The sequence below is a fragment of the Gigantopelta aegis genome, chromosome 9 (assembly GCF_016097555.1).
Source record: "Gigantopelta aegis isolate Gae_Host chromosome 9, Gae_host_genome, whole genome shotgun sequence".
Classification (NCBI taxonomy): domain Eukaryota; kingdom Metazoa; phylum Mollusca; class Gastropoda; order Neomphalida; family Peltospiridae; genus Gigantopelta; species Gigantopelta aegis.
Window position 1 is genome coordinate 75,292,770 of NC_054707.1, and position 27,436 is coordinate 75,320,205.

At 40.2% G+C, this 27,436-nt stretch overlaps 1 protein-coding gene across 1 annotated transcript; it reads left to right on the forward strand.

Moving 5' to 3' along the window:
- Positions 1-25,534, forward strand: LOC121381757 (laccase-4-like). Its single transcript, XM_041511106.1, has 13 exons — positions 1-61; positions 901-1,001; positions 1,803-1,922; positions 8,903-9,063; positions 9,479-9,981; positions 11,022-11,200; positions 11,702-11,852; positions 12,260-12,394; positions 12,668-12,795; positions 14,000-14,047; positions 14,977-15,078; positions 17,994-18,141; positions 25,284-25,534. The coding sequence occupies exons 1-13, from the start codon at positions 1-3 to the stop codon at positions 25,532-25,534; spliced, it is 2,088 nt and encodes a 695-aa protein (XP_041367040.1).
- Positions 25,535-27,436: the final 1,902 nt, after the last annotated feature.

Here is a 27,436-nt window from a genome sequence, read left to right on the forward strand (position 1 = left end):
ATGGATACTTGTACACTCTTCTCTCTCGGATTTCTCTGGCTCTCCGCTGTACCCGTGTCAGGTGGGTCGTAGTTAAGCTCAACATGGATACTTGTACACTCTTCTCTCTCGGATTTCTCTGGCTCTCCGCCGTACCCGTGTCAGGTGGGTCGTAGTTAAGCTCAACATGGATACTTGTAAGCTCAACATGGATACTTGTTCTTCTCTCTCGGATTTCTCTGGCTCTCCGCCGTACCTGTGTCAGGTGGGTCGTAGTTAAGTGAAGAGGTTTTGGGTGTAATTTGTGAAGTTCAGATGTCGAAATACAAAAATTCCAGCGTTCTAAGCACAATAACAAGGGGGAATGTGGGGGCTGCAAACAGCATTTTTATATTGTTAAAAATAATCAAAAATTAATTACCAAAATCCACAACGATCCAAGCACGCACTGAATGTCATATTAATTACCAAAATCCACAACGATCCAACCACGCACCGAATGTCATATTAATTATCAAAATCCACAACGATCCAAGCACGCACTGAATGTCATATTAATTACATATATTTGTATATATCTTTCTGGGGCGGGACGTAGCCCAGTGGTAAAGCGTTCGCCAGATGCGCGGTCTGTCTGGGATCGATCCCCATCAGTGGGCCCACTGGGCTATTTCTCGTTCCAGCCAGTGCACCACGACTGGTATAAACAAAAGGCTGTGATATGTGCTATGCGATGGTGAATATTAACGATCCATTGCTACTAATAACAAAATAAAGCGGGTTTCATGTCAAAGACTATGTCAAAATTACCACATGTTTGACATCCAATAGCCGATGATTAATAAATCAGTGTGGTCTAGTGGTGTCGTTAAACAAACCAAACTTAAACTTTAACATATATTCCTGTATGTATTTCTGCAGCGGCTGTGCCCCACCCTTGTAACCGGGAATGTGTTAAAGGCGAGAAACCAAGGACGTGTGAATACAACTTTACCGTGGAGTGGTACCTCACACTCTCAAAGGTACCAGTATTCATTCATTCATCCATTCATTCATTCATTCATTCATTCATTCATTCATTCATTTATTTATTTACTTACTTACTGTTTTTTAATTATTTATATATTTAAAATTAAGATAAGATGGTGTAATGTGCCACACATTTGTTCGGTTCCTAAATTAGGGCAAATGATAATGATGTGTGGGTGGGGGTCTTTTTCTTCTTAAATACATGTTTGTGGAGTTCAGATATGTATGATTTGGGAGCTTCTACCAACATTAACTCTTAGAACTGGTCTCCATTACACAGTCCTCTTCTTAGCATCACTTTGACATGTCCATCAACTTTGTTGATGCAGAACCTGTTCTGGTCGGTAAATAGAATAGTCCTGTATTGCCGCCATTTCTAGTTCGCTTGATTCTGTGCTCACCGCAGGCAACATGTATGCAATCTGCTTTGTAATGTTGGCAAATGAGATCAAAATGCATGAAGTACAGCACTACCACAAAGCAGCCAAGATACACAAAAACAAATACGTATAGCTGGTGAGAATGGTTTGAAGAGAATTTGCTTTCTGAATTCTGAATATAATAACATTTGGAGAGGGATGCAGACTAGAATACACATTCATAGTTGCTGTCCAATTGCATAGTGTTTAGATCTCAATGAACACAACAATATGGGCATGATCTTTATTATAGAAATCCTTTTTATATTCAAATATTTCTAACTGATTGTGTAATCGAAAGTTGATCGGTTGATGCCAGCCGATTATAACCGATGATCGATGATGAAATTTTACTTGTTTGAATTTTAATTCCAGGCATGTCACGCTTGTCCGTTTAACGTGACCGACTGCTCACGGCCGCACTGTGTCGCTGCAGATGGACTCATGCGGCCACTGATCGCCGTCAACCGACAGATGCCAGGTCCGGCCATAGAGGTTAGTTAATAACCATCAGACCACTAACCACTAACAACTAACGCGGCCATAGAGGTTAATTAACAACCATCAGACCACTAACAACTAACAACTAACGCGGTCATATGGGTCAGATAACAACAATCAGACCACTAACAACTAACCCTGCCATAGAGGTTAGTTAACAACCATCATACCACTAACAACTAACCCTGCCACAGAGGTTAGTTAACAACCATCAGACAACTAAAAGCTAACCCTGCCATAGAGGTTACTTAACAACCATCAAAAAACTAACCCTCCCATAGAGGTTAGTTAACAACCATCAGACCATTAACAGCTAACCCTGCCATAGAGGTTAGTTAACAACCATCAGACCACTAACAGCTAACCCTGCCATAGAGGTTAGTTAACACCCATCAGACCACTAACCACTAACAACTAACCCTGTCACAGAGGTTAGTTAACAACCATCAGACAACTAACAGCTAACCCTGCAATAGAGGTTACTTAACAACCATCAAACAACTAACCCTGCCATAGAGGTTAGGTAACAACCATCAGACCATTAACAGCTAACCCTGCCATAGAGGTTAGTTAACAACCATCAGACCACTAACCACTAACAACTAACCCGGTCATAGAGGTTAGTTAACACCCATCAGACCACTAACAGCTAACCCGGCCAAAGAGGTTAGTTAACAACCATCAGACCACTAACAACTAACTACTAACCCAGCCATAGAGGTTAGTTCACAGCCATCAGACCACTAACAACTAACCCGACCATAAATGTTAGTTAGCAACCATCAGACCACTAACAACTAACAACTAACGCGGTCATTGGGGTTAGATAACAACCATCAGACCACTAACAACTAACCCTGCCATAGAGGTTAGTTACCAACCATCAGACCACTAACAACTAACCCTGCTACAGAGGTTAGTTAACAACCATCAGACCACTAACAACTAACAAGTAACCCTGACATAGAGGATAGTTAACAACCATCAGACTACTAACAGCTAAGCCTGCCATAGAGGATAGTTAACAACAAATAGACCACTAACCACTAACAGCTAACCCGGCCATAGAGTTTAGTTAACAACCATCAAACAACTAACCCTGCCATAGAGGTTAGTTAACAACCATCAGACCACTAACAGCTAACCCTGCCATAGAGGTTAGTTAACAACCATTAGACAAGTAACAACTAATCCTGCCATAGAGGTTAGTTAACAACCATCAGACCACTAACAGCTAACCCGGTCATAGAGGTTAGTTAACAACCATCAGACAACTAACAGCTAACCCGGTCATAGAGGTTAGTTAACAACCATCAGACCACTAACAGCTAACCCGGTCATAGAGGTTAGTTAACACCCATCAGACCACTAACAGCTAACCAGGTCATAGAGGTTAGTTAACAACCATCACACCACTAACAGCTAACCCGGTCATAGAGGTTAGTTAACACCCATCAGACCACTAACAGCTAACCAGGTCATAGAGGTTAGTTAACAACCATCAGACCACTAACAACTATCCCTGCCATAGAGGTTAGTTAACAACCATCAGACCACTAACAGCTAACCAGGTCATAGAGGTTAGTTAACAACCATCAGACAACTAACAACTATCCCTGCCATAGAGGTTAGTTAACAACCATCATACCACTAACAGCTAACCATGTCATAGAGGTTAGTTAACAACCATCAGACCACTAACAACTAACCCGGCCATAGAGGTTAGTTCACAACCATCAGACCACTAACAATAAAATACAAATAATGACATCATGTCTTAATTTCATTTATCATAAATGGCTCTAATAGTGTAAAATATGTCGTAATGTTTCAAAACTAGAGTCTTTGATTTTAAAGGTAACTTAATAATATAAACTACATGTCTTTAAAGGGACTGTCCTGAGTTTGCAGCCATTGTAAGATGTTTGCGATAACAGAGCCTTAAAGGAACTGTCCTGAGTTTGCAGCCATTGGAAGATGTTTCCGATAACAGAGTCTTGTTGGCGACTACTATTTCATACTAAATAAATGTTCTTGTTTAGAATACCTGTGTCTGTATATCTAATGTGTTTGCGGTCGTATGCTAATGTTTGTAGCACTCAGTTTTTACTTTAATTCGTAATATATATTTTTTCGTACGTATGAAATTATTGGGAGGTAAAATCCAGTTTGCTTATTACAAGCATTAGGACAACAACACACATCTTGTAAATACAGACACTGATATTTTAAATAAGAAAATGTATTTGATTTGTATGTTACGTCATCAAAAAGGCTCTATTGGTCGGAAACATTTTACAATGGTTGTAAATTCAGGACTGTCCCTTTGACACATCACTGTACCAAGTACCCCAACTTTAGTTCCCATGTTGGCCATTGCTGAAGTAGGGCCTACGTGATAGGGCGTGTTGTCATAAAGTGCTATTTCGTCTGACATGTAATTTGATTTTTTGGTGCCATGGTATCACTGCTTGAAACGTGAGGCTGCATATAAAAACAACGTCACCACTTGTCTGCGGAATTTCCCTATTCAAGGACGTTTCTAGTTACATCCAAAAGGAGTAACTAAAGTTGAAGTTTGTTTTTGTTTAAAGACACCACTACAGCACATTGATTTACCAACCATAGGCTATTGGATGTAAAATATTTATATAAAAAAAAAATATATATATATATATATATATATATATATATATATATATATATATATATATATATATATATATATATATGGTTTTGACATATAGCCACAGCCTCTAATATACCAGTCGAGGTGCAGTCGCTGGAACGAGAAATAGCCCAATGGGCTCACCAACGGGGATCGATCTAAGATCGACCGCGCATCAAGCAAGCACTTTACCACTGGGCTACGTTCCGCTCCAAAGGGGTAACTAAGGGCAAGGTCAATGTATTGTTATATCAGGCACTTGTGTGAACCATCTCCAACCCTGTTTCAAAATTATTTTTTGTAATGTATTTTCATGGGGGTGTAATATTCCACACACACACACACACACAAAACCCCACACAAATTCGCTCCCCACAGACTAGACCCTCCCAATCTACACTATTCTCTGCACAAGCGTCTGTATATTTATATACTCGCAGAAAAACGTTTCTGTACAGTAAATAATATGGTCTCAAATCAATTTAAAGATGTCATCTATACTAAACGGCCATAGATTTAATATGTTAAAGATGTCATTTGTATTACACGGCCATATTTTTCACATGTTAAAGATACCACTTGTATTAAACGATCATGGATTTAACACGTTAAAGATGTCATCTGTATTAAATGGCCATAGATTTAACATGTTAAAGATGTCACCTCTATTAATCGGTCGTAGATCTAACATGTTAAAGATGTCATTTGTATTACACGGCCATATATTCACATGTTAAAGATGCCACTTGTATTAAAACTACATTCCCAGGAATAGTTTTATTATCTAAGCATATAGAACAGAAAATCCAATTACGTTTGGTGCATATATGACGCCGCACTCCGCATTGATTTCACTACGCTGGCTTATCCAGGTCAAAAACAAAGCCATGATTTTGAAAGTGGAACACTTTTGACGGCCTTGTACTGATCTCGGTTTTCATTGGCTTATCACAAGTATAGAATTTCCCAACAAGAGATCACGAGAGATTTCGCAATTTTTGAACAAATTTAACTGTCTTGATTGAGGGGTCGTCTCATATCTCCAAAACATATTTATATCCATAGAGGTATGGTACAACGCCTTTCCAGGGGTCGGTGAGTGGGGGATTTGCCTTGAAATTTTGACAGTGGCCAGCTGTTGGCATACGCGTTACATGTAAGGGGCTGTTACTAATTACGTAACGCTCTAGGGGTAGAGGAAGAGGGTACTGTGTTCGATTTACGTAACATTTTTCAAGACTATATGTTATTTTTATTCATTACTTAGACCTAAAAAGGTGTTTTTTGGAAATGCGCGGTCAGTCTAGGATCGATCCCCATCGGTGGGTATACAAAAAGACCATGGTATGTGATATCCTGTCTGTGGGATGGTACATATAAACAATACCTTGCTAAAAAAAATGTAGGCGCGTATGCAGGGATTTCAGCTGGGTTGGGGTTATAGACTGTGTTAAGCGACGTTTATATGGGGCCATGCTCCCCCAAAAAATACATTTCAGGTTTTTTTAAGTTTGGGCAAGTAAGGGTTTCGACCTCCAATACCCTCCCCCTGCACATGCACCCGATTCCTCTCTAAGATTATATGTCAAAATTACCAAATGTTAGACATCCAACAGTAGATGGAAGGAAGGATAGGATATGTTTTATTTAACGACGCACTCAACACATTTTATTTACGGTTGTATGGGGTCGGATGATTATTAAATCAATATGCTTTATCTTTGATGTCGTTAAACACACACACACACACACACACACACACACACACACACACACACACACACCAACTTTACCCTTTCCAAACGAAATAATATTTATTTGAATTTGTCGATTTTAACACGTAAAATTAAGAAGTGAAAACGTTCATTGTCTACTTTAGTATATTTTATTTTAAAAATATATACATGATTAATGTGTTACTAGTATACAAACTAAACTTTGAAAATTTCTAGAAACACTTTATAAAATATCAATTCTGAAATAGGAAGGTACGGCTGTCGATAATACGTTATCAAGATCAAACCGGTTTTAACTAAAGACTCTAGTACCGTATCCTCAACCGAACGTTCTTCGTACAACGCAAGATTTCTCTTTTTAATTTTTTGAGACGAACCCTACAATTTGAAATCGGCAAACGCACGTGTTAACTGAAACTGACAACAGGCTGTCGTTTGTGCTTTGCCGAGCTATGGCGGCACAGGCGAAGAATCAAGCGTATACGTTTGACGATATCCGTTCATAGCGAACACACACGACTTTTTTAAAGGTGCTTTTGAGGTTGTATTTCACATTTGTACATGATGTTATAATATTGTAACCAGAGAATGGAACTTTAAACGGGACCGGCCTCAGTGGCGTCGTGGTTAGGCCATCGGTCTACAGGCTGGTAGGTACTGGGTTCGGATCCCAGTCGAGGCATGGGATTTTTAATCCAGATACCGACTCCAAATCCTGACTGAGTGCTCCGCAAGTCTCAATGGGTAGATGTAAACCACTTGCACAGACCAGTGATCCATAACTGGTTCAACAAAGGCCATGGTTTGTGCTATCCTGCCTGTGGGAAGCGCAAATAAAAGATCCCTTGTTGCCTGTCGTAAAAGAGTAGCCTATGTGGCAACAGCGGGTTTCCTCTGAAAAGAACAGTGTCAGAATTACCATATGTTTGACGTCCAATAGCCGATGATAAGATAAAAAAAATCAATGTGCTCTAGTGGCGTCGTTAAATAAAAGAAACTTTACTTTACTTTGATGCACTGGCTGGAACGAGAAATAGCCCAATGGGCCCACCGACGGAGATCGATCTTGAATTTGATGGAGTCGAGCTATTAAACACTTTTCAATATCCGATGAGTTTTTTTTTTTTTAATTCATTATGAATTAGCAACGTGCATATTAATCCCCTGCGTGTGTTGTTTTCTCATCGTGGTGCAGGGATGGCAACATCCTCGTGGGTTTCCTTGAGAGTGGCGAATATGACACATATTCGGTGTCTTTCAAACATTTCAAAGCAAGTACTATAAGCATCTGTGATAATATTTTCAAATAAGTTTTTCGTTTTCTACAATATTCGTTTGTTGACCACATCTTCGGGTACATGTTGTGTTTGTCGTTTTCTACAATATTGGTTTGTTGACCACATCTTCGGGTACATGTTGTGTTTGTCGTTTTCTACAATATTGGTTTGTTGACCACATCTTCGGGTACATGTTGTGTTTGTCGTTTTCTACAATATTGGTTTGTTGACCACATCTTCGGGTACATGTTGTGTTTGTCGTTTTCTACAATATTGGTTTGTTGACCACATCTTCGGGTACATGTTGTGTTTGTCGTTTTCTACAATATTGGTTTGTTGACCACATCTTCGGGTACATGTTGTGTTTGTCGTTTTCTACAATATTGGTTTGTTGACCACATCTTCGGGTACATGTTGTGTTTGTCGTTCGCAACTGTTCACTTTCAGTAGCAGGACGTAGCCCGGTGGTGAAGCGCTCGCTTGATGCGCGGTCGGTCGGGGATCGATCCCCATCGGTGGGCCCATTGGGCTATTTCTCGTTCCAGCCAGGGTTATGTGCTATCATCTCTGTGGGATGGTGCTACTTATGGAACAATGTAGCGGGTTTCCTCTCTAAGACTATATGTCAGAATAACCAAATGTTTGACATCCAATAGCGATGAGTAATAACCAATGTGCTCTAGTGGTGTCGTTAAACAAAACAAACTTGAACTGTTCACTTTCAAATATGTTGTTTGTTTTGGGTTTTGGTTTGTTTTTGTTTATTGGCAATGTTACTTCCAATTTCCGACTGAGAATTTCGTTTTGTGAAATGTGTTACAATTCGGTTGGAATGGGAAAAAATTGCACCTTAGGCGAGCTTACTACATTTGAGTTACACGTCACACGTTTATTACGAGGAGTCTGGATGATGAATATGGAAATTAACACTAAATTTAGTTCATTTACAAACCTGTAACACATTTGGATAAAGTTACAATTGAGTGAAACATGAGTCTGTAGCTTTGAAATGGTGAAATACCCTCTAAAAATAGACTACAACTCGACTCCATAACTGTTACCTCTCAGACGCACGTGCGTTTTTAAAAACATGAGAAATGCATTTTGTGATATTAAAAACACCAGGATGACCAAAAACACTTCTCGAATGTGCGAAAATGGATAATCTAAACAATAAAATCTAAGTTAAGTATGATTTCAGTTATCAAATATGCCTTAGTTTTTAAAAACTAGGGTATGTCCCTTTAAAAAGTGTAGTTTCTTTTCAGTATATCTCTTTTTTTTATCCTTTAGGTTTGTGAGAATGATCGCGTGGTTGTCTGGGTTACCAACCACCTGGATGATGGGGAGACAACTAGCATACACTGGCACGGCATCCACCAGGTGGGGACACCATACTCGGACGGAGTTGGCCACCTCACACAGTGTCCTATCGGACTGAAGGAAAAATTCAAGTAAAATATTATCTTAGCAGCACAACACCCCCCCCCCCCCCCCCCACATGGGTAGTGTTTTTGAACTTTAATTGGCCTTAAGCATTATCATCAACATCATCATCATCATCATCATCATCATCACCATTATCATCATCATCATAACCATTATCATAACTATCATCATCATCATCATCTTAATTATCATAACCATCATTATCATCCTAATCAGTATAACCATTATCATTATCATTATCATCGTCACCATCAGCAGAAGCAGCAGCAGCCACAGTACCACCAGTATCATCTGTTCTCAAATTGCACACCTTGTCCTTATTATTCTTGTTTCGTTCTTGTTTCTATATTGCGACAATCAAAATTAAACTGATTAAACACTGTGTTGGGATTCGGTTATAAAGACTCTGCATTCTTCCAGGTATGACTTCACGGCATCTCCAGCCGGGACCCACTGGTACCACTCTCACACGGGTATACAGTTGGGAGACGGTCTTAATGGAGCCTTTGTGGTCCGCCAGCCTCAAGACATTGACCCAAACGGAGCTCTGTACGACCATGACCTTTCTGAACACGTCATCATGGTCAACGATTGGTCGACCACGTTCCAGACTATGATGTCCCAGTACCTGTTCCTTATGCACGACCTCTACGATGCCAAGGTCATTTCCGGTCTAATTAACGGAAAGAGACGATATTTCAACGTATCGACGAGAAACATCATAGAAAGCAACCTAACGCATGCGCGGTCACCTCTGGAGATCTTTAAAGTGGAGAAAGGCCAACGTTATCGTCTTCGGTTCATAGGCGCCATGGGAAACTGTCCGTTCATGATTTCATTCGAGAAACACAGACTGATAGTCATAGGCTCTGACGGTTCTCCAGTGAAGCCAAGAGTTCTGGATTCGTTTATCATGCATCCGGGTACATTGTTTTACATTCTAATTCAAGTCTGAGCGCTGTTCAGGAGGGCGAGCGATCGCGGTCACTCGCTAGACTGATTTTTGCGCCAAATGTCAGATAAAGTGATACGATAAGAAACGATGGTAATGAATGAATGAATGAATGAATGAATGAATGTTTAACGACATCCCAGCACAAAAATAGACATCGCCTATTGGTTGTCAGAAAACATAAGGCGATGGTACCAGTCAAATAGTTCGCGAGCGCTCGGCTTTCTGAACACGCCACTGATCTTAGTGACATTTGCGAATCCAGAGTTTAGTAGATATAACAGGGCTACATTTCTCTGTCTATATTTTTCTATTTACCGGTCTTTCTCAATCTCTGTCTCTCCTTTCTTCGTGTACGTCTCCTTTTTCTTCTTTCTCAATCTCTAGTACACCTCTCTCTCTCTCTCTCTCTCTCTCTCTCTCTCTCTCTCTCTCTCTCTCTCTCTCTCTCTCTCTCTCTCTCTCTCTTGCATAATGGCTGGTTTGTAATGGTTTTTAACTACTACTACTACTACTTAGCTACTTAGTAGTAGTAGTAGGAGAAGCAGTGGTGGTAGTAGTAGTAGCATCATGTAGTAGTGGCAGGAAGAGTAGTAGTAGTTATTAGTAATATTTAGTAGTAGTAGTAGTTATAGTAGTAGTAGTAGTAGTAGTAGTAGTAGTAGTAGTTATAGTAGTAGTAGTTATAGTAGCAGTAGTAGTAGTAGTAATAGTAGTAGTAGTAGTAGTAGCAGTAGTAGTAGTACTAGTTATAGTAGTAGTAGTAGTTATAGTAGTAGTAGTAGTAGTAGTAGTAGTAGTAGTAGTTATAGTAGTAGTTGTTTATAGTAGTAGTAGTAGTAGTAGTAGTAGTAGTAGTAGTAGTACATGTAGTAGCAGCAGCAGCAATAGCAGTAGCGGGAAAAGGCGGTAACAGCAGTATAAGTAACAGAAATATTTACTGACTTACTTACTTACTTATTTAGTTACTTACTCACTTACTTACTTATTTACTTACTTATTCATTTGTAGGTGAACGCTATGACTTCGTCCTGAATGCTGACCAGTCTGTAGGTAATTACTGGTTGAAGTTGGTGGGTCTCGGTGATTGTCGTCGAGACCGTCTGACTGTGAACGCCATACTCCGCTATAAGGGAGCCCCGGATGAGGATCCCTCGGGGGATCCAGACTACGTCCACGAATCTGGTATTGTAAGTTTTAGTCGCGTCCAATTCCAGCCCTTCGTCCAAACAGTCTTTCAGCCACATCCACAGTCGTAAACGTTTCGAAAACCTGACGAGTCTGGCATTGGACGTTTTTGTCACGTCCTGTTCCAGTAACTTACCCTAACAGCCTTTCAGACCCCTCACATGTTTCAAGCACAATAGTAGCTGGTACATTGACATTTGTTCAAATTAAATAGCAGAAATGTACTGGTCAGATGAAACAGCATTCTATGATAACAAACACGGTTACAGTTATCACCAATGGCAGGACTGCTAGCATTAATTGTGGGATGAAAAGTTGGGTTTATGTTGATACTATTTGGTGTGCCACTACCTAGAGGTCACTCAAATCGGTGAAAATGAAATCGCCTTCAACCAACCAACAAGTGTTTCATGTTTTAGTATGATGTCCATTGTAGAGCTTTAGCCATTTAATGTGTTGGTGGCGAATTAACATAAAGTATTGGTGTTGTTTTCTTTCCTCAGATGCTCAACCCTTTAATAATGGACTGGAAGCCATCAACGGAAAGCGGAGTGTATGGTTACAACCACACATGGATAAATGTTCATGATTTAAGGCATGCCGGGCAAACCAACAACTACACAGACGAGAATGTGGATTTCAAGTTATATTTAGGTACAGTTCGAAAGCTGGTTATGTGCAAAAATGAGAGTAGTCCACTTTTTGCTTTTTCTGTTATTTTGTTGTTTGCTTTGTCTCTGTGTGTGTGTTGTTGTTGTTGTTGTTTGTTCCTTTTTTAGTCTAGTTAGTCGTCTTATGGAGTGTGTACTTTTGTTGTTATTTCTGTAGTTTGTTTGTTTGTTTGCATTTGGGGGGGGGGGGGTGTACGGGGTAGAGAATATTTTGACTGTGACTGTGGACATATTTCTGATTGCCTTTCCTCTGTTTTATCTCTATTGTGAAAGTATCCTCAAACACAATGTTAGTATCATGTTAGGTCGCTAGAAGTGAAGAACTTAATAGCACGAGTTGAGAATGCCCATAGTCAACTGGTTAAATCCAAGTTTCACTTTCGTTTTCAGGTATGGATTACAACAACAACGACAACACCATCTTCAATAACAAGGAACTCTATCCAGTTCCTTCGTTTCCCAGCAGGAAGGCTCACTTCACACCGACGATGGACAATGTATCCGAGACTCGAGCTACTGTACATAGTCTAATAGCACGAGTTGAAGAATGCCCATAGTCAACTGGTTAAATCCAAGTTTCACTTTCGTTTTCAGGTATGGATTACAACAACAACGACAACACCATCTTCAATAACAAGGAACTCTATCCAGTTCCTTCGTTTCCCAGCAGGAAGGCTCACTTCACACCGACGATGGACAATGTATCCGAGACTCGAGCTACTGTACATAGTCTAATAGCACGAGTTGAAGAATGCCCATAGTCAACTGGTTAAATCCAAGTTTCACTTTCGTTTTCAGGTATGGATTACAACAACAACGACAACACCATCTTCAATAACAAGGAACTCTATCCAGTTCCTTCGTTTCCCAGCAGGAAGGCGCATTTCACACCCACGATGGACAATGTATCCGAGACTCGAGCTACTGTACATAGTCTAAAGCCCATCATACATTAACCGATTTTTCATCAGCCGACAAATCATCATAAATATCATTTTAAACATGTATCCATATCTCGAGCTACTGTACATAGGTTAAAGCCCATCACACATTAACCGACATACATTAACAAATCGTCAGTGTATTACCGGGAGTGTCCGTGATCGACCTCGACCTGGTCAACGTCCCGTTACGACCCCACGCCAAGATCGGCAGATTCAACGACACCACCTCCGTGACCGGTTCAGAACTGCGACGTTGACAGCAAGCAACACGATAGGACGTCATGGAAAGTATATTCATCCGATGTCGGTCATCCGTCGACTCAGAGCGGCTGGACTCAGATGCAGACGCTCACGGGCCAATGGTGGACACACCAGATACTGACCTTGATATGGGCGGGTTGAACTTTTCGATTACGAAAGCAACTCGATTACTGATGATAACTGGCCATGTTTCCATGTGGATGTATCTCATGAATACCAGTCATTAATGTCATATTACATTATCCATCAATTCATTAATAGTTTGTCGTTATTTGCAATGAAAAGTTGTTTTTGCGTTTTCATTGTGTGTCAATATACTTCGAAAAGTAGTATCACCGACTACACATGTAAGACGAGGTGCAAGTAGAGTGCAAGGGATATTTTCACACCTTTTCCGCACCCCCACTCCACACCACTTTCTATCGCCGACGGACATGTATTTACAGTTAGGCATATGTAGAAATAACCGAGTTTTACTATATATATATATATATATATATATCGGATTCAGGTATGTGATTTAGACATTTCAAAGAAGACCTTAACACTTGAAAAGATCACGTTTGATTTGCCACCAATACCGATCCTGTCTCAACCCGAGGACGTGGACCAGTCGTGGTTCTGTAACCGGTCTACGATCACCGACTCCAACACGTGTCTCACTGATCTCTGTCTCTGTACACACGTGCTTCACGTGCCTCTACATGCTGTAAGTATACACACACACAGTGAGATAGTCGTGGTTCTGTAACCGGTCTCCGATCACCGACTCCGACACGTGTCTCACTGATCTCTGTCTCTGTACACACGTGCTGCGCGTGCCTCTAAATGCTACAAATATACACAGACACAAGGACAGACACACAGACTGACAGACAGAGACGAGAACAGACAGACAAACAGCCAGATAGTCGTGGTTCTGTAACCGGTCTACGATCACCAACTCCAACACGTCTTACTGATCACTGCCTCTGTACGTATTTATTTATTTAAAATTATATAGCTTTTTATCTTTTCTTTTATATGTATGTCTCACCATAAAAAACCCTACATTAAAAACGGACTACTGGTACTGGGACATGGATCTGTTGCGGCTTGTTGATGAGCCACTGGACACAGTCCGAGTCCACTGAAGGCGATTGATCCTGTGTGTGTAAGTATCTTGTCCAGCACAATATACACATAGACAGACGGACGGACGGACGGACAGAAGAACGGCCTAAAGGACGGCCTAATGATCGATAATTATAACCCGTCTCTGGCTCACTTGCACGTAGTATCTTTGTGACAATCTCCCATTAGGTTATTTCTCGTTCCAGTCAGTGCACCAAGACTGGTATATCAAAGGCGGTTGTATGTGCTATCCATACTGTGGGAAAGTGCATATAAAAGATCCTTTGCTGCATTAGAAAAAATCTAGCGGGTTTCCTCTGATGACTATATTTCAAAATTATCAAATGTTTGACATCCAATAGCCGATTATTAATGAATCAATGTGTTCTAGTGGTGTCGTTAAACAAACCAAACTTTATTTTGTTGTGGGAATCTAGACAGAAATTCTAACTTCGCCTCAACCGTACTATATTTACGTTTGATACTCCTTCTGTTGCGGCAGATATTGGGTGTCCTAGCCAATGCATCACGACTGGTATACCAAAGATTGTGGTATGTGCTGTCATGTCTGTGGGATGGTGCCTATAAAATATCCCTTGCTGCTAAAAGGAAGATGTGGCGGGTTTCCTCTCTTAGACTCTATATGTCTGAATTAGCAAATGTTTGACATCCAATCAATCAATGTGCTCTAGTGTTGTTATCAAACAAAGCAAAACTTTCTATCGGTGATGATAATAATAAAATGATGATAATGATGATGTTGATGATGATCATGATGCTTATTTTTAGGTAGTAGAACTGATCTTGTTCAACATTGGAAAATACTTCAAGGGCTCGGGCCACCCAATGCACGTCCATGGCTACAACTATAGGGTTCTCGACAACGCAAAGGTAACTCAGTTTATTTAGCCTACAGTCATTGAATATATTGACAAGATTTAATGCTTTGATATACATTTCTATATTTTCATTCACTGACCAACAATATACCTATGATCCTAGTTGTGATCACTAAAGGAATGTTGAGCTTTGCCCCTACAACGTAAACAATGCGATGTTAAAATTTAATAATTATAAATAACTTTAATAATTACAATAATAATAGTATAAAAATATATATTTGAATAAGAACAATATCTATTTTGTTTTTGCATTGGTATTCTAAGTGACAAGGCAACCAACACACGCGTTGACCTACTAATCTATATTCATTTCATTTGAACTTATTTTCGTGCTTATATCCAATTAAGGTTCAAGCACGCTGTCCTGGGCACACGCCTCAGCTATCTGGGCTGGTTGTCCAGGACAGTGAGTTAGTTGTTAGTGGTTAGTGAGAGAGAAGAGGTTGTAGTGGCCGTACACCTACCCACTGAGTTGTTAAAACTCGCTCTGGGTGAGAGACGGTACCAGCCTGCGAACCTTGTACCTACCAGCCTTATGTCCGATGGGTACCGGTCTCGGTGGCGTCGTGGTTAGGCCATCGGTATACAGGCTAGTAGGTACTGGGTTCGGATCCCAGTCGAGGCATGGGATTTTTAATCCAGATACCGACTCCAAACCCTGAGTGACTGCTCCGCAAGGCTCAATGGGTAGGTGTAAACCACTTGCACCGACCAGTGGTCCATAACTGGTTCAACAAATGCCATGGTTTGTGCTATCCTGCCTGTGGGAAGTGCAAATAAAAGACCCCATGCTGCCTGTCGTAAAAGAGTAGCCTATGTGGCGACAGCGGGTTTCCCTAAAAAAACCACTGTCAGAATGACCATATGTTTGACGTCCAATAGCCGATGATAAGGTAAAATGTGCTCTAGTGGCGTCGTTAAATAAAACAAACTTTACTTTTTTATGTCCGATGGCTTAACCACGACACCACCGAGGCAGGTTCTAATCTATAGAATGGAAAAGATATAAAATAAGACTGTCCATGTCAATTATCTCTCTTATTATAATTATATAGGATTGCAGGATAAATAAATACAATAGCTGGTGAGTGTCTCGAGATATTGGCTTTATCCTGCGAAGGTTACAATGGCGAAACAAACAAACAAACAAAGGAATGTTTTATTTAACGACGCACTCAACACATTTTATTTACGGTTATATGGCGTCAGACATATGGTTAAGGACTACAAAGATATTGAGAGGATATCCGCAGTCGCCACTTCATGGGCTACTCTTTTCGATTAGCAGCAAGGGATCTTTTATATCCACCATCCCATAGACAGGATAGCATATACCACGGCCTTTGATATACCAGTCGTGGTGCTCTGGCTGGAGCGAGAAATAGCCCAATGGGCCCCACTGACGGGGATTGATCCCAAACCGAGCGAGCACTTTACCACTGGACTACGTCTCGTGAATGGCGAATGTCGCAGTGCAGAGCCTCTCAGCATTCGCCATTCTAAAATTTGAAGGATAAAACATATCTTGAAATAGTAAACAGTTATTCGCTATTTATCTTATCATTGTTTAAGGATGATATCAAATAATATCCCCAATGGAAGAACTCGAAAAAAAAATTCTATGGGAATTATTTTATAAAATTTAAGTTAAATTATTGTAAACCGGGATGTGTACAAAGTCGCGAAATGTATACGCTGGCATGATTTTAACTGCAGATTCGCACTGCAGGTAGCACCCGTTATTCGCGATAATTATGTCGCGAAACTGCGCTAAAAAAGAAAGAAAGAAATGTTTTATTTAACGACGCACTCAACACATTTTATTTACGGTTATATGGCGTTAGACATATGGTTAAGGACCACACAGATCTTGAGAGGAAACCCGCTGTCGCCACTACATGGGCTACTCTTTCCGATTAGCAGCAAGGGATCTTTTATTTGCGCTTCCCACAGGCAGGATAGCACAAACCATGGCCTTTGTTTACCAGTTATGGATCACTGGTTGGTGCAAGTGGTTTACACCTACTCATTGAGCCTTGCGGAGCACTCACTCAGGGTTTGGAGTCGGTATCTGGATTAAAAATTCCATGCCTCGACTGGGATCCGAACCCAGTACCTACCAGCCTGTAGACCGATGGCCTAACCACGACGCCACCGAGACCGGTCGAAACCGCGCTACGGTCCGTATAATATTAGCGAAAAAAAACACACGTCAGTTTAACTATTTTAATTTCATGTTAATTTTTTTCATTTATATGGATTGTGTATAACAGGCACAATTTCAACATAAATTAGGTTCTGCGCGAACAACAATTATAAAACAATTTATTTGTGTCATTAGTTTGTAAGTGTCAATCTGATTAAAATTAGCTCTACTGGTCTCACCAGTAGATTCTAACAGCATTGCATGGACTCCCATGTCCAGGTGAAATTTCATCTATAAATAACAATTTAAATATCGACCAATTACACTTCGCCTTTTATAACGTTATTCGGGAGCATACAACTGGCTATCAAAGGTCTTGGTATGTACTACCCTGTCTGGGATGGTGCATATAAAACATCCCTTGCTGCTAATCGAAAAGAGTTGTCCATGAAGTGGCGACAGCGGGTTTCCTCTCTCAATATCTGTATGGTATATCTGTATATCTGACACCATATAACCGTAAATAAAATGTGTTGAGTGCGTCGTTAAATAAAACATTTCCTTGTTCTTTTCCGTCCGTTGTACTGTATAATATTTGGGGGGTGGGGGGGGGGGGGGGATGTCCAGTACCTTGCTTAAAATCAGCCAATATTTCTAGTAATTCGTTCATTCGGTTGTTCGTTCGTCCGCTCCTTGATCGTTGTTTGTTTGTTTTTGTTTGGTAGTTCATGTGTCTTGTTTCAATTTGTTTTTCTTAGGTTAGTACAATTCTTCATCGAGATGTTGTGACAAAGATGGATGACGAAGGAAAACTACATCGTAACTTGATCGACCCTCCTATTAAAGACACCCTTCTCATTACGGACGGTGGATACGCAATCATTAGGTTCAAGGCTGATAATCCAGGTAAAACATTTCTAAAGCTAACTATTATGCTGGTACCCTATAAACTATAATTCATATGGCGACTCTAAACAAAAGAAAACCGATGTTTGCTTATTGACACCCCACGTTTTAAAATTTCGTTTTGGTGTTTAAACATGTTGGGGGGTGGGGGGCATCATAACTGGCGTAAGGCCACTCAACACTTTCTTTTCATTCTGTTGAACATAAACTGCATATTTCAAAGCTTTTATAAACAAATGTACCCCCAGCCCATATTAGTATTAATCTTCGTCAATCTCCAGAAAAGGATGTGCTCTGTTTTATGATTAGCGGTGAATAAAACACAAACACGCCAAATGAATTCAAAAAGGCCATTTATTGATAAATGACGGAAAATGTTATATTCAAAATCCAACATTTTCAGTGAACCATGAAAGATGGGGTTCAAATACCCGCCACAGATTTGTATTCAATACAAATCACCCCCATCCACAACCTTTTCTGTGCCACTGTTTTGGGTTTTCACATTTGCCTACTCTCCGATACCTCTTAAGAGAATTAGATATCCATGAAAAATAATACTGCCGAGGCCCAAGTCCCCATGCAGTGAAGGCAAGATACGTGTACAGCGATCATCGTAAAATCAAAACTAACGCAGCCAAGGCCCTTGACCCCAGGCTTTTATGGACGAATACAAGTTGGAATGTAATTAATTCCCGTGCCTTACCAACTAAGGTAACAATCCAGATTGACCAGGGCCCTTGTCCCTAGGTCGCTGGAGCTGACCTCATCTACAAAATAATAACAAATAAACAAAATAACCCTTGAACATATCATTGTAGACCATAAAATGGACGTGTGTAAAGAAAGAACATACATGATATTTAGTATAGCCAAGGCCGTGGTCCCCAGGCCATATACTTAGGTTAACTAATATAAGAGAGTCAAGAAAAAGTATATATTTAAGGTTTCTAACTTGAATCAGTACCTTGTAACCGAGGCCCCTGTTCCCAGGTTTGCAAATGAACTAGTCTGACAATTGTCTATACAGCTGTGTGGCACTTGACAACAGTATCTCCTGCAAAGAAGGCCTTAGTTGCCATCTAGCTAATGACTCGGAATCAGCCGAGATTTAAAATCTTTATAGTTAAACCTGTGTGTAGGACTGAACTGTTACATATGCTCATTTAAATGCAGGGATGGTATGCGGATGTACTTCTTGAATGCATGAGAATGCCATCGCCCCATGGTACGAATCTGGTCCTCGGAAATTCCCATCATGGCCGCTGTACTAGCGGCTCCAATGCGCAAGCTATGTCCCTTGTACTCACTAGTGCTCAAGCCTGACCATTGAAGAGAGCCTTAACTGCCTTGAGAAAAACTGACGAGACACTGCCGTACCATCCATAAAAGAAAAATGAGGGGCAGAGAACGAATGATGTTTGCGAATCCTCACAAAGTTCCAGATTGCTTTAACAGGACACAGCTGAGGTGTGTTAGAATTTTACTCCAAAATGATCAGTGGTAAATGTTTCCCCGTGCTATGCTTGTATTGTTTCATACAAATCTCCAATGACCTTGGGAAACGAGTGTCGTCCATTTTAAATTTAACATCAGCAAAGGTTAGGCTATTACCAGATGGTGGAGTAGGTCCGGTAATTTCATCTATCTGTAAAAAGGCACGAAAAGTCAGAAGATACATTGCCTGTAACATGAGTTGTAAAAACTGGGAACTGCAAGTGAACTGTAAGGAAAACACTAGTTGTTCGAGTACCTGAGGGGTAATAGGCAGTCGATGGTCAGGAGTTGCACGGAGTTTAGTAAAGCCCTGCAAAGTTTTACGAATAATGAAATGTTGGTAATATCTTGATAGCAACTGGCAATGAATAACATTACCATTTCAAGTGAAGCTGGTAATATGGGTTTTTGGGGAAACTGATTGATGACAAATTGCCTATATACCATAAAAGCATGTCCGTATGCCTGTCTGGAGGTGGGTGACAATGCTGACAACAACAACTTCGAAGCTATTCTTCTTCAGTTGATTTGTATGGGTGGTATCTCTGTGGGCAGCTTGGCCATCTGAGGAAAACGTGTTTCGAACTGCTGAACCTGTAACCGAGAAAGTAGATCAGCTGCTACATTTTGCAATCCTGGAATGTGTGATGCTTTAAACATGATGTTGTTATGTAATAAAATCAGGATAAGCCTGCGTAACAGCTTCATGATTACCGGATCTTTTGATGTTTGGTTGTTAATTATGTGCACTACTGCTGCATTGTCAGAGTAAAACATAACACATTTATCCTTCAACTCATGGGCCCATAACTCTACAGCTACGACGATAGGAAAACGTTCCCCAACTGTTATGCGATAAAACACCCAATCACTTTCACCATGATTAAAGAACCATTTGGTTTGGAAGGTTCCTCCAAAGCCCAAATCACTGGCGTCGGTATACACACACAATGTATCTGAAGGTTCAAAAATATCATTCAAAAGAACTGCTCTCCCATTAAACTCATCAATAAAAGATGACCAAGCCTGAAAATCAGCTCTGGCCTCTTTATTTATTCTCCTCCTGTGGTGAGGTTTTTTAAAACCAGTTGTAAGGTCAATGATTCGCCTCAAGAATACCCGACCAGGAGTAACCACTGAACAGGCAAAATTGAGTAACTCAATGAGGGACTGTAATTCGAAAAGCGAAGCTTTTTTCTTTCTTTTGAATTCCGACAATGCCATCCTAAGTTTGCAGACTTTTTCTGTTGGAAGTCTTATCTCCATAGCCAGTGTCCAATTCCAACCCCAGAAGAGTAATGGTAGTAGTAGGTAGAACTGTTTTCTCCGATTTTATAGGAACCCCCAGGTCTCGAGAAAGATGTAAAAAAGCATCCAGACTTTTTCGACAACACTGTTAGGTGGACCAATAAAGAGAAAATCATCTAACACATGAACACAACCTTTTGATAGTAATTTAGTTTCCATAATTCAATGTAAGGCACAGCTAACCCGTTCAAAAAGATGACAAGAGTAACTTAAACCCATCGGAAGCATCTTGTCATAGAAAAATTGTCCCTTAATGGAAAAACCCAGGAGGTCATAATCCCTAGGATGGATGGGGATAATCCTAAAGGCATTCTCGATGTCAGTTTTAGCCAGTAAACACCCAGGACCAAAATGCTTGATCAATTTTAGTGCATCTTCTATGGTTTGGTATTGCACTGAACATACGTCTTTAGGGATACCGTCATTAATAGAATTACCTTCAGGATATGATAGATGGTGGATGACCCTATATTCCCCAGGTTATTTTTTGGGAACTAAGCCAAGTGGTGAAACTTGGAAGACATGGAAAGGGGATATCTGAAAATGGACCTTCTATGCGTCCTAGTTGAGATTCTTGTTTAATCTTTTTTTCTAAAATATCTAAGTTTACCTGAGCTGATCTAAGGTTTTTTGATAATCTATGTTGTCTGTTACCTCTGTATGGAATACAAAATTCAAAACTGAAACCATTGACAATGAAGAGTTTTTCACTGATGGGATATCCATCTAGCCAAAACTGTAACCTATCCACTTTGATAGGGGCCAATGGGTGGTTGCTATTTGCCGACTGACTGGCAGAGTTGCTGTCCTGGGCTGACCTCATGGTTGGCCATTGGTTGAGCAGGATGATTTTGGGTGCTGGCCACCACACTTTTGGCAGACGTGTTGAAAGGAACATAGCCGACCTTTGGTGCAACTGTTGGAACTGTTGTAGCGAAAACAAACCTGTGATCCCGAGTGGGACCGTTTGCGATTGTTATCGCGGATCTGCCAGTCACGCCGCAATTTATTATTAATGCCAGTTGCTAAAGCCTCTTGGTATAACTCGGGATTCAACTGATCCCAGTGCAGTTGATCAGGGCATGATTCACGCCACTGTCGAAATTTCCTGTCGTACTGCAAGGCTGCATAGTCACATGTTTGCTTCGCAAGCGTTTGAATGGATAACCGTACTTCATTAGAGCACAAGCTTCTTGGGGATGTTTCTGACAGTAAATGCCAACAAACATATGAAATGCAGAAATCCACTGCATCACTGAGACAAACTTAAACTGTGATGGGGATTGTTTGACAAAGGCCATTTGACCTTCCTGCTCAACTACAGTAAATTTCTGTTTTAGGTTAGCCTGATTAACGAGTATGCCAAAGTCAATGTATTCGGTTGCCCAAATATTTGCCTTAGTTTTAGCATCAACCCCCAACCCCAATGGCATGCTATGGTTGTCAAATCCTGCAGCACCCACCGTACTTAAACCTGGATTCAGTATGGTTGATGCTTCACCATTATCTTGTGGGCATGTTGACAACAGGAACGATTCCAGCTGCTCATCTGGCCTTGGATTGTTCTGCTCGCTCTGCAAGTTCAAGGTCAAACTATCATTTTTTAAAGTGTTAGCCACGGCATGTGCTATTTCAGGTATAGCTGCTGTGGTCTGCAATTTAATTTGCTGTGCTAGGTTACCTGCTAATGTTTCCACATTGCCACCCGTTGCAGTACCTGATGTACTAGATGAACTGGTAGCCTCTGGACCCCTTGAAGCCTTCTCACGACGCAGTTGTAACCGTTTCTATTTTTTGGGAGGTACAGGTCTTTGCGTAGGTGCCATGGCACATGTCCAATAATGTAGAAAATATACAGCGAATTAATTTAATACAAAATATAAATAAGGAGAAGGCAATAAACATTCCTTCCTCTACTAACTAGACAATATATCTGTACTAACACAACCAAAGTATTATATAATCAATTTTGTGTTCCAGTATGCATGTACAATCGGAGCACGAGACCGATGCAAACAAATACCATATAATCAAGTTTGTGTTTTAGGCTAGAAAACAAGAACACAAACGACCTATAGTGTTTCGAGCACACTTTAATGCATCTCTTAGCAGCGGTTCCTATGTGCATTCCAATATATGTAAGAATCAAACCCAGTGCTGCAACTTGTAATTGTAGAAAGTGACACGACACACCTACCACCACTGAACATGTGTGACTGGTGCACCTCTGTACAGCAGTTGCAAATCACTCGTAATCTGAAACATGATTAAAGCCTGACCTGTTTGCAACTCGTAATTGTATGAAGTGACCCGACCAGTGTACACACACGTACCACCCCTGTATTTGTGAGACTGAACAGCAGTTGCAAATCCATGTCCATTCTGAACCCTATTCGAAGCCAAACTTGCACTGCAACTCATAATTGTACAAAGTGACACGACCACTCCCAAGTGTACTGCCACTGTACATGAGAGACTGGTGCACCTTGGTACAGCAGTTGCAAATTATGTGCAATCTGACTATGTTCAAAATCAATGTTGCGCTGCAACTCATAATTGTACGAAATGACACGACCATTCCCATGTGTACCCCCACTGTAGACGCGAGACTGGTGCACCTCTGTACAGCAGTTGCAAATCACACGCAATCTGAATTATGTATATAACCAACACGGTGTTGCAACATAAATGTACGAAATGACACGACCATTCCCACGTGCACCCCCACTGTACACGAAAGACTGGTGCACCTCTGTACAGCAATTGCAAATCACACACGATCTGAATTACGTATATAACCAACACTGTGTTGCAACTCATCATTGTACGAAGTGACACGACCAATCCCGCTCATACCGCCACTGTATGTGTGGGACTGGTGCACCTCTGTACAGCAGATGCAAATCACCGAATGTTTTAGTGACCAAAGCAAATAGTACTATTACCTGTATCTTAATTACTCAGTAAGGCCATACTACTGCAACAAATAAATCTACCGAATTAACTAGTGTTAGCACATGTTCGGTAATCTGAAGCCAACCTAGTTGACCAACCCAATATACTGTGTAACCATAAAAGTACCGTACAGAATATGGTAGATAACCTTCAGTAATAGGAATATTTTTAGGGACCTTGTAAAATTGCTCCACGAATGTTTCTGAAATATTTGTATGATTCAAGCTCATTGAAATGAACACCATCACAAAATATTGACAACTTGCTATTTTTAACCCCTTTTAACTTCCAATAAAATACAGTGGTGTGTGCTCTTAACTCAGCTTTCAGGAAAGCATTGGCATAAAACACCAATTGGTTGTACCGGTCCGGAAAGCATGATCTCGTTACCTGTCGGGGGAGTAATTGAAAAATTGTTACTCTGGCAATACTATACCTACATCTATAACTATCACATAATGCTACCAGACGTAAAATCAACTCTTGTGTCCGCTCCTCGTCTACTTCCGAGCTGTCGAGATCATTACCCCCACCCCCACCCCCCACCCACCCCCACCCCCCACCCACCCCTCAATTGAACTATTAAATGAGACGGGCGAATTTCCATAACACGTCGTTCCAAACGAGTTACATGTGTATTGTTAAAAACTTTCCCACCTCCAATGCCAAAAAACCGGACCTGCTTATTTGTATTAAAATCTTTTAACGGGATGTCTGAGAATATATGCATGTATGCGACGAACATGCGAACTGCCGATAAAAAGAACCGACATGACTTACCGTCCAAACTATCTTAGCCCAGTGAAAAACAAACCAATTAGACAATAAACATAACGGGGTTACCAAATAAATCAATGTGATCTAGCAAAAAAGGATTCAAATGATGAGCACGAACAATTTCTTTTCTATTTTTTCCGCGCCAAAATGTTACAAGGAAGATAACTCTTAGCAAAGTTAGAAAGAGCTTGGCACTAAAACGCGAATCCTGATTAGTGCTTAAACACGGATCTAGATTTGCCATAAATATATTTATACACAATAAATATTGATTTCTGTTTGTCCGCAGACGTCCACATCAACATGAAAACATTGGGATTATAACATATTTTGGTATAATGGTTTAATGGTTTTAAAAGAAACAGAAATATTAAAACAAATAATTAACGTCAATTGTGTTCAAGTTAAAATTCTACTTTACCTTTAATTAATGTATTTATTTATTTATTCATTTATTACTATTTCATATCTTATATTAGCATGTCTTATGTCGTATCTTATCTTAATTAGCATAATGCATTAATTAATTAATCAATTATGCATTTATAACTGAACAAATTAATTATTTATTCTTTTGTTTCTACTTCTGCTCTTTATTTTCTCAGGGTTGTGGTTTTTTCATTGCCACACTGACAGTCATCTGCTGCAGGGCAAAGCCTTGGTGATCAAGGTGGGGGACTACTCGGACTTCCCTCCAGTACCGGACCCGTTTCCACGGTGTGGAGGTTATGGCTTCAGCAACGCCAGGAAAAGACGTGATCCCCAGAAACCTACGAACGGAATTCAGCCCACGTCTGCTCCTGGAACAATGTTAACAATAACAGTTCTCTCCCTTTGTTTGCTTCTTATTTGTTGATCTTACTTTTTTTCTAAACTTGTGAAAAGATTTTCATATCGTTTCTTTGACAGGTGCAGATCCAGGGGAGGGACCTGAGGGAAATGCTTTATTTAACGACACACTCAACACATTTTATTTACGGTTATATGGGTCGGACATATGGTTAAGGACCACACAGATATTCAGGGAGGAAACCCGCTGTCGCCACTTCATGGGCTACTCTTTTCTATTAGCAGCAAGGGATCTTTTATATGCACCATCCCATAGACAGGATAGCATATACCACAGCCTTTGATGTACTAGTTGTGGTGACTGGCTGGAGCGAGAAATAGCCGAATGGGTCCACTGACGGGGATCGATCCCAAACCGACCGTGCATCAAGTGAGCGCTTTATCACTGGGCTACGTTCTGCCGCGGCAACCTAGGGAGACACCTCGACACCAACTAGGTCCCAGTAACGATTTACTCTCGGCATATTAAGTTCAAAAACATATATATATACTGCTGTCCAGTGATCTCTTGTACCTGCCAGTGCAGGCGGTCCCCTATCCCACCCACTTCAACCCTTTCTAGTCTTGAAAAGAAAAGAGATAACTCAGATGAATTTAAAATACACATTGACAGGGCGAGATTTGTTCTCCCTTGGCCTATTCGTATGAGGCCTGTATACTTGAGTATATATTTGTACTATATTTATTGAAAGAAAAGATAGGGTGGTGGAGAGACCAAAACAGAAAGCATATATGTACATTCATATATTTTTTTAAACTGATTATAATGAAAGTTGATATATTTTCCTCATGTGGAAATGGACGGACATATCTAGCAAATAAAACGCTGAATGCCGCAGTGAGTGGGACATAGCCCCGTGGTAAAGTGCTCGCCTGATGCGCGGTTGGTTTAGGATCGATATCCGTAGGTGGGCCCATTGGTATATTTCTCGTTCCAGCCAGTACACCACGATTGGTATATCAAAGGTTGCTGTATGTGTTTTGGTTATTTGACATAAAGTTGGTAGGTACAGGGTTCGCAGCCCGGTACCGGCTCACGGAGCGAGTTTTAACGACTCAATGGGTAGGTGTAAGACCACGACACTTTCTTCTCTCACTAACCACTAACAACTAACCCACTGTCCTGGACAGGCAGCCCAGATAGCTGAAGTGTATGCCCAGGACAGTGTGCTTGAACTTTAATTGGATATAAGCACGAAAATAAGTTAGATTGAATTGCGCTTAGTCTTTGATTGTTTATTCGATAATTATCACCTGGAACCTCGACAGCCAACACAAGTACACACTAGTTTCGCTTGGCTGACAATTCATTTGTCTTTTAAATACTACATAACATCACAAGAATACAATATCTATTAAATTTTTGTGGTGCAACAAGAAACAAATTAGTTTGAGATATCGATACGTATTAGTTTTCGAGATTTGGTTTATGGCAGTTTGACTATATATATATATATATATATATATATATATATATATATATATATATATATACATACATACATACATACATACATACATACATACATACATACATAGATAGAGTTTTCGAGATTTGGTTTATGGCAGTTTGACTATATACATACATACATATATATATATATATATATATATATATATATATATATATATATATATATATAGATATATAGATATATAGATATATATATATATATATATATATATATATATATATATATACACATACATACATACATACATATATATATATACATATATATACAGTGTTCTAGGTAGCATTTTGATGGGGCAGGGCGCTAATTTAATTGTAGGGCATTTTTAACGTTAAAATCTTATTTTTGAGGCAAGTGCTGGATATGATCGAATATTTTATATTCATAAATATACATGTATATGTAGAAATATCTATGCTGGTTGTAATTTACAA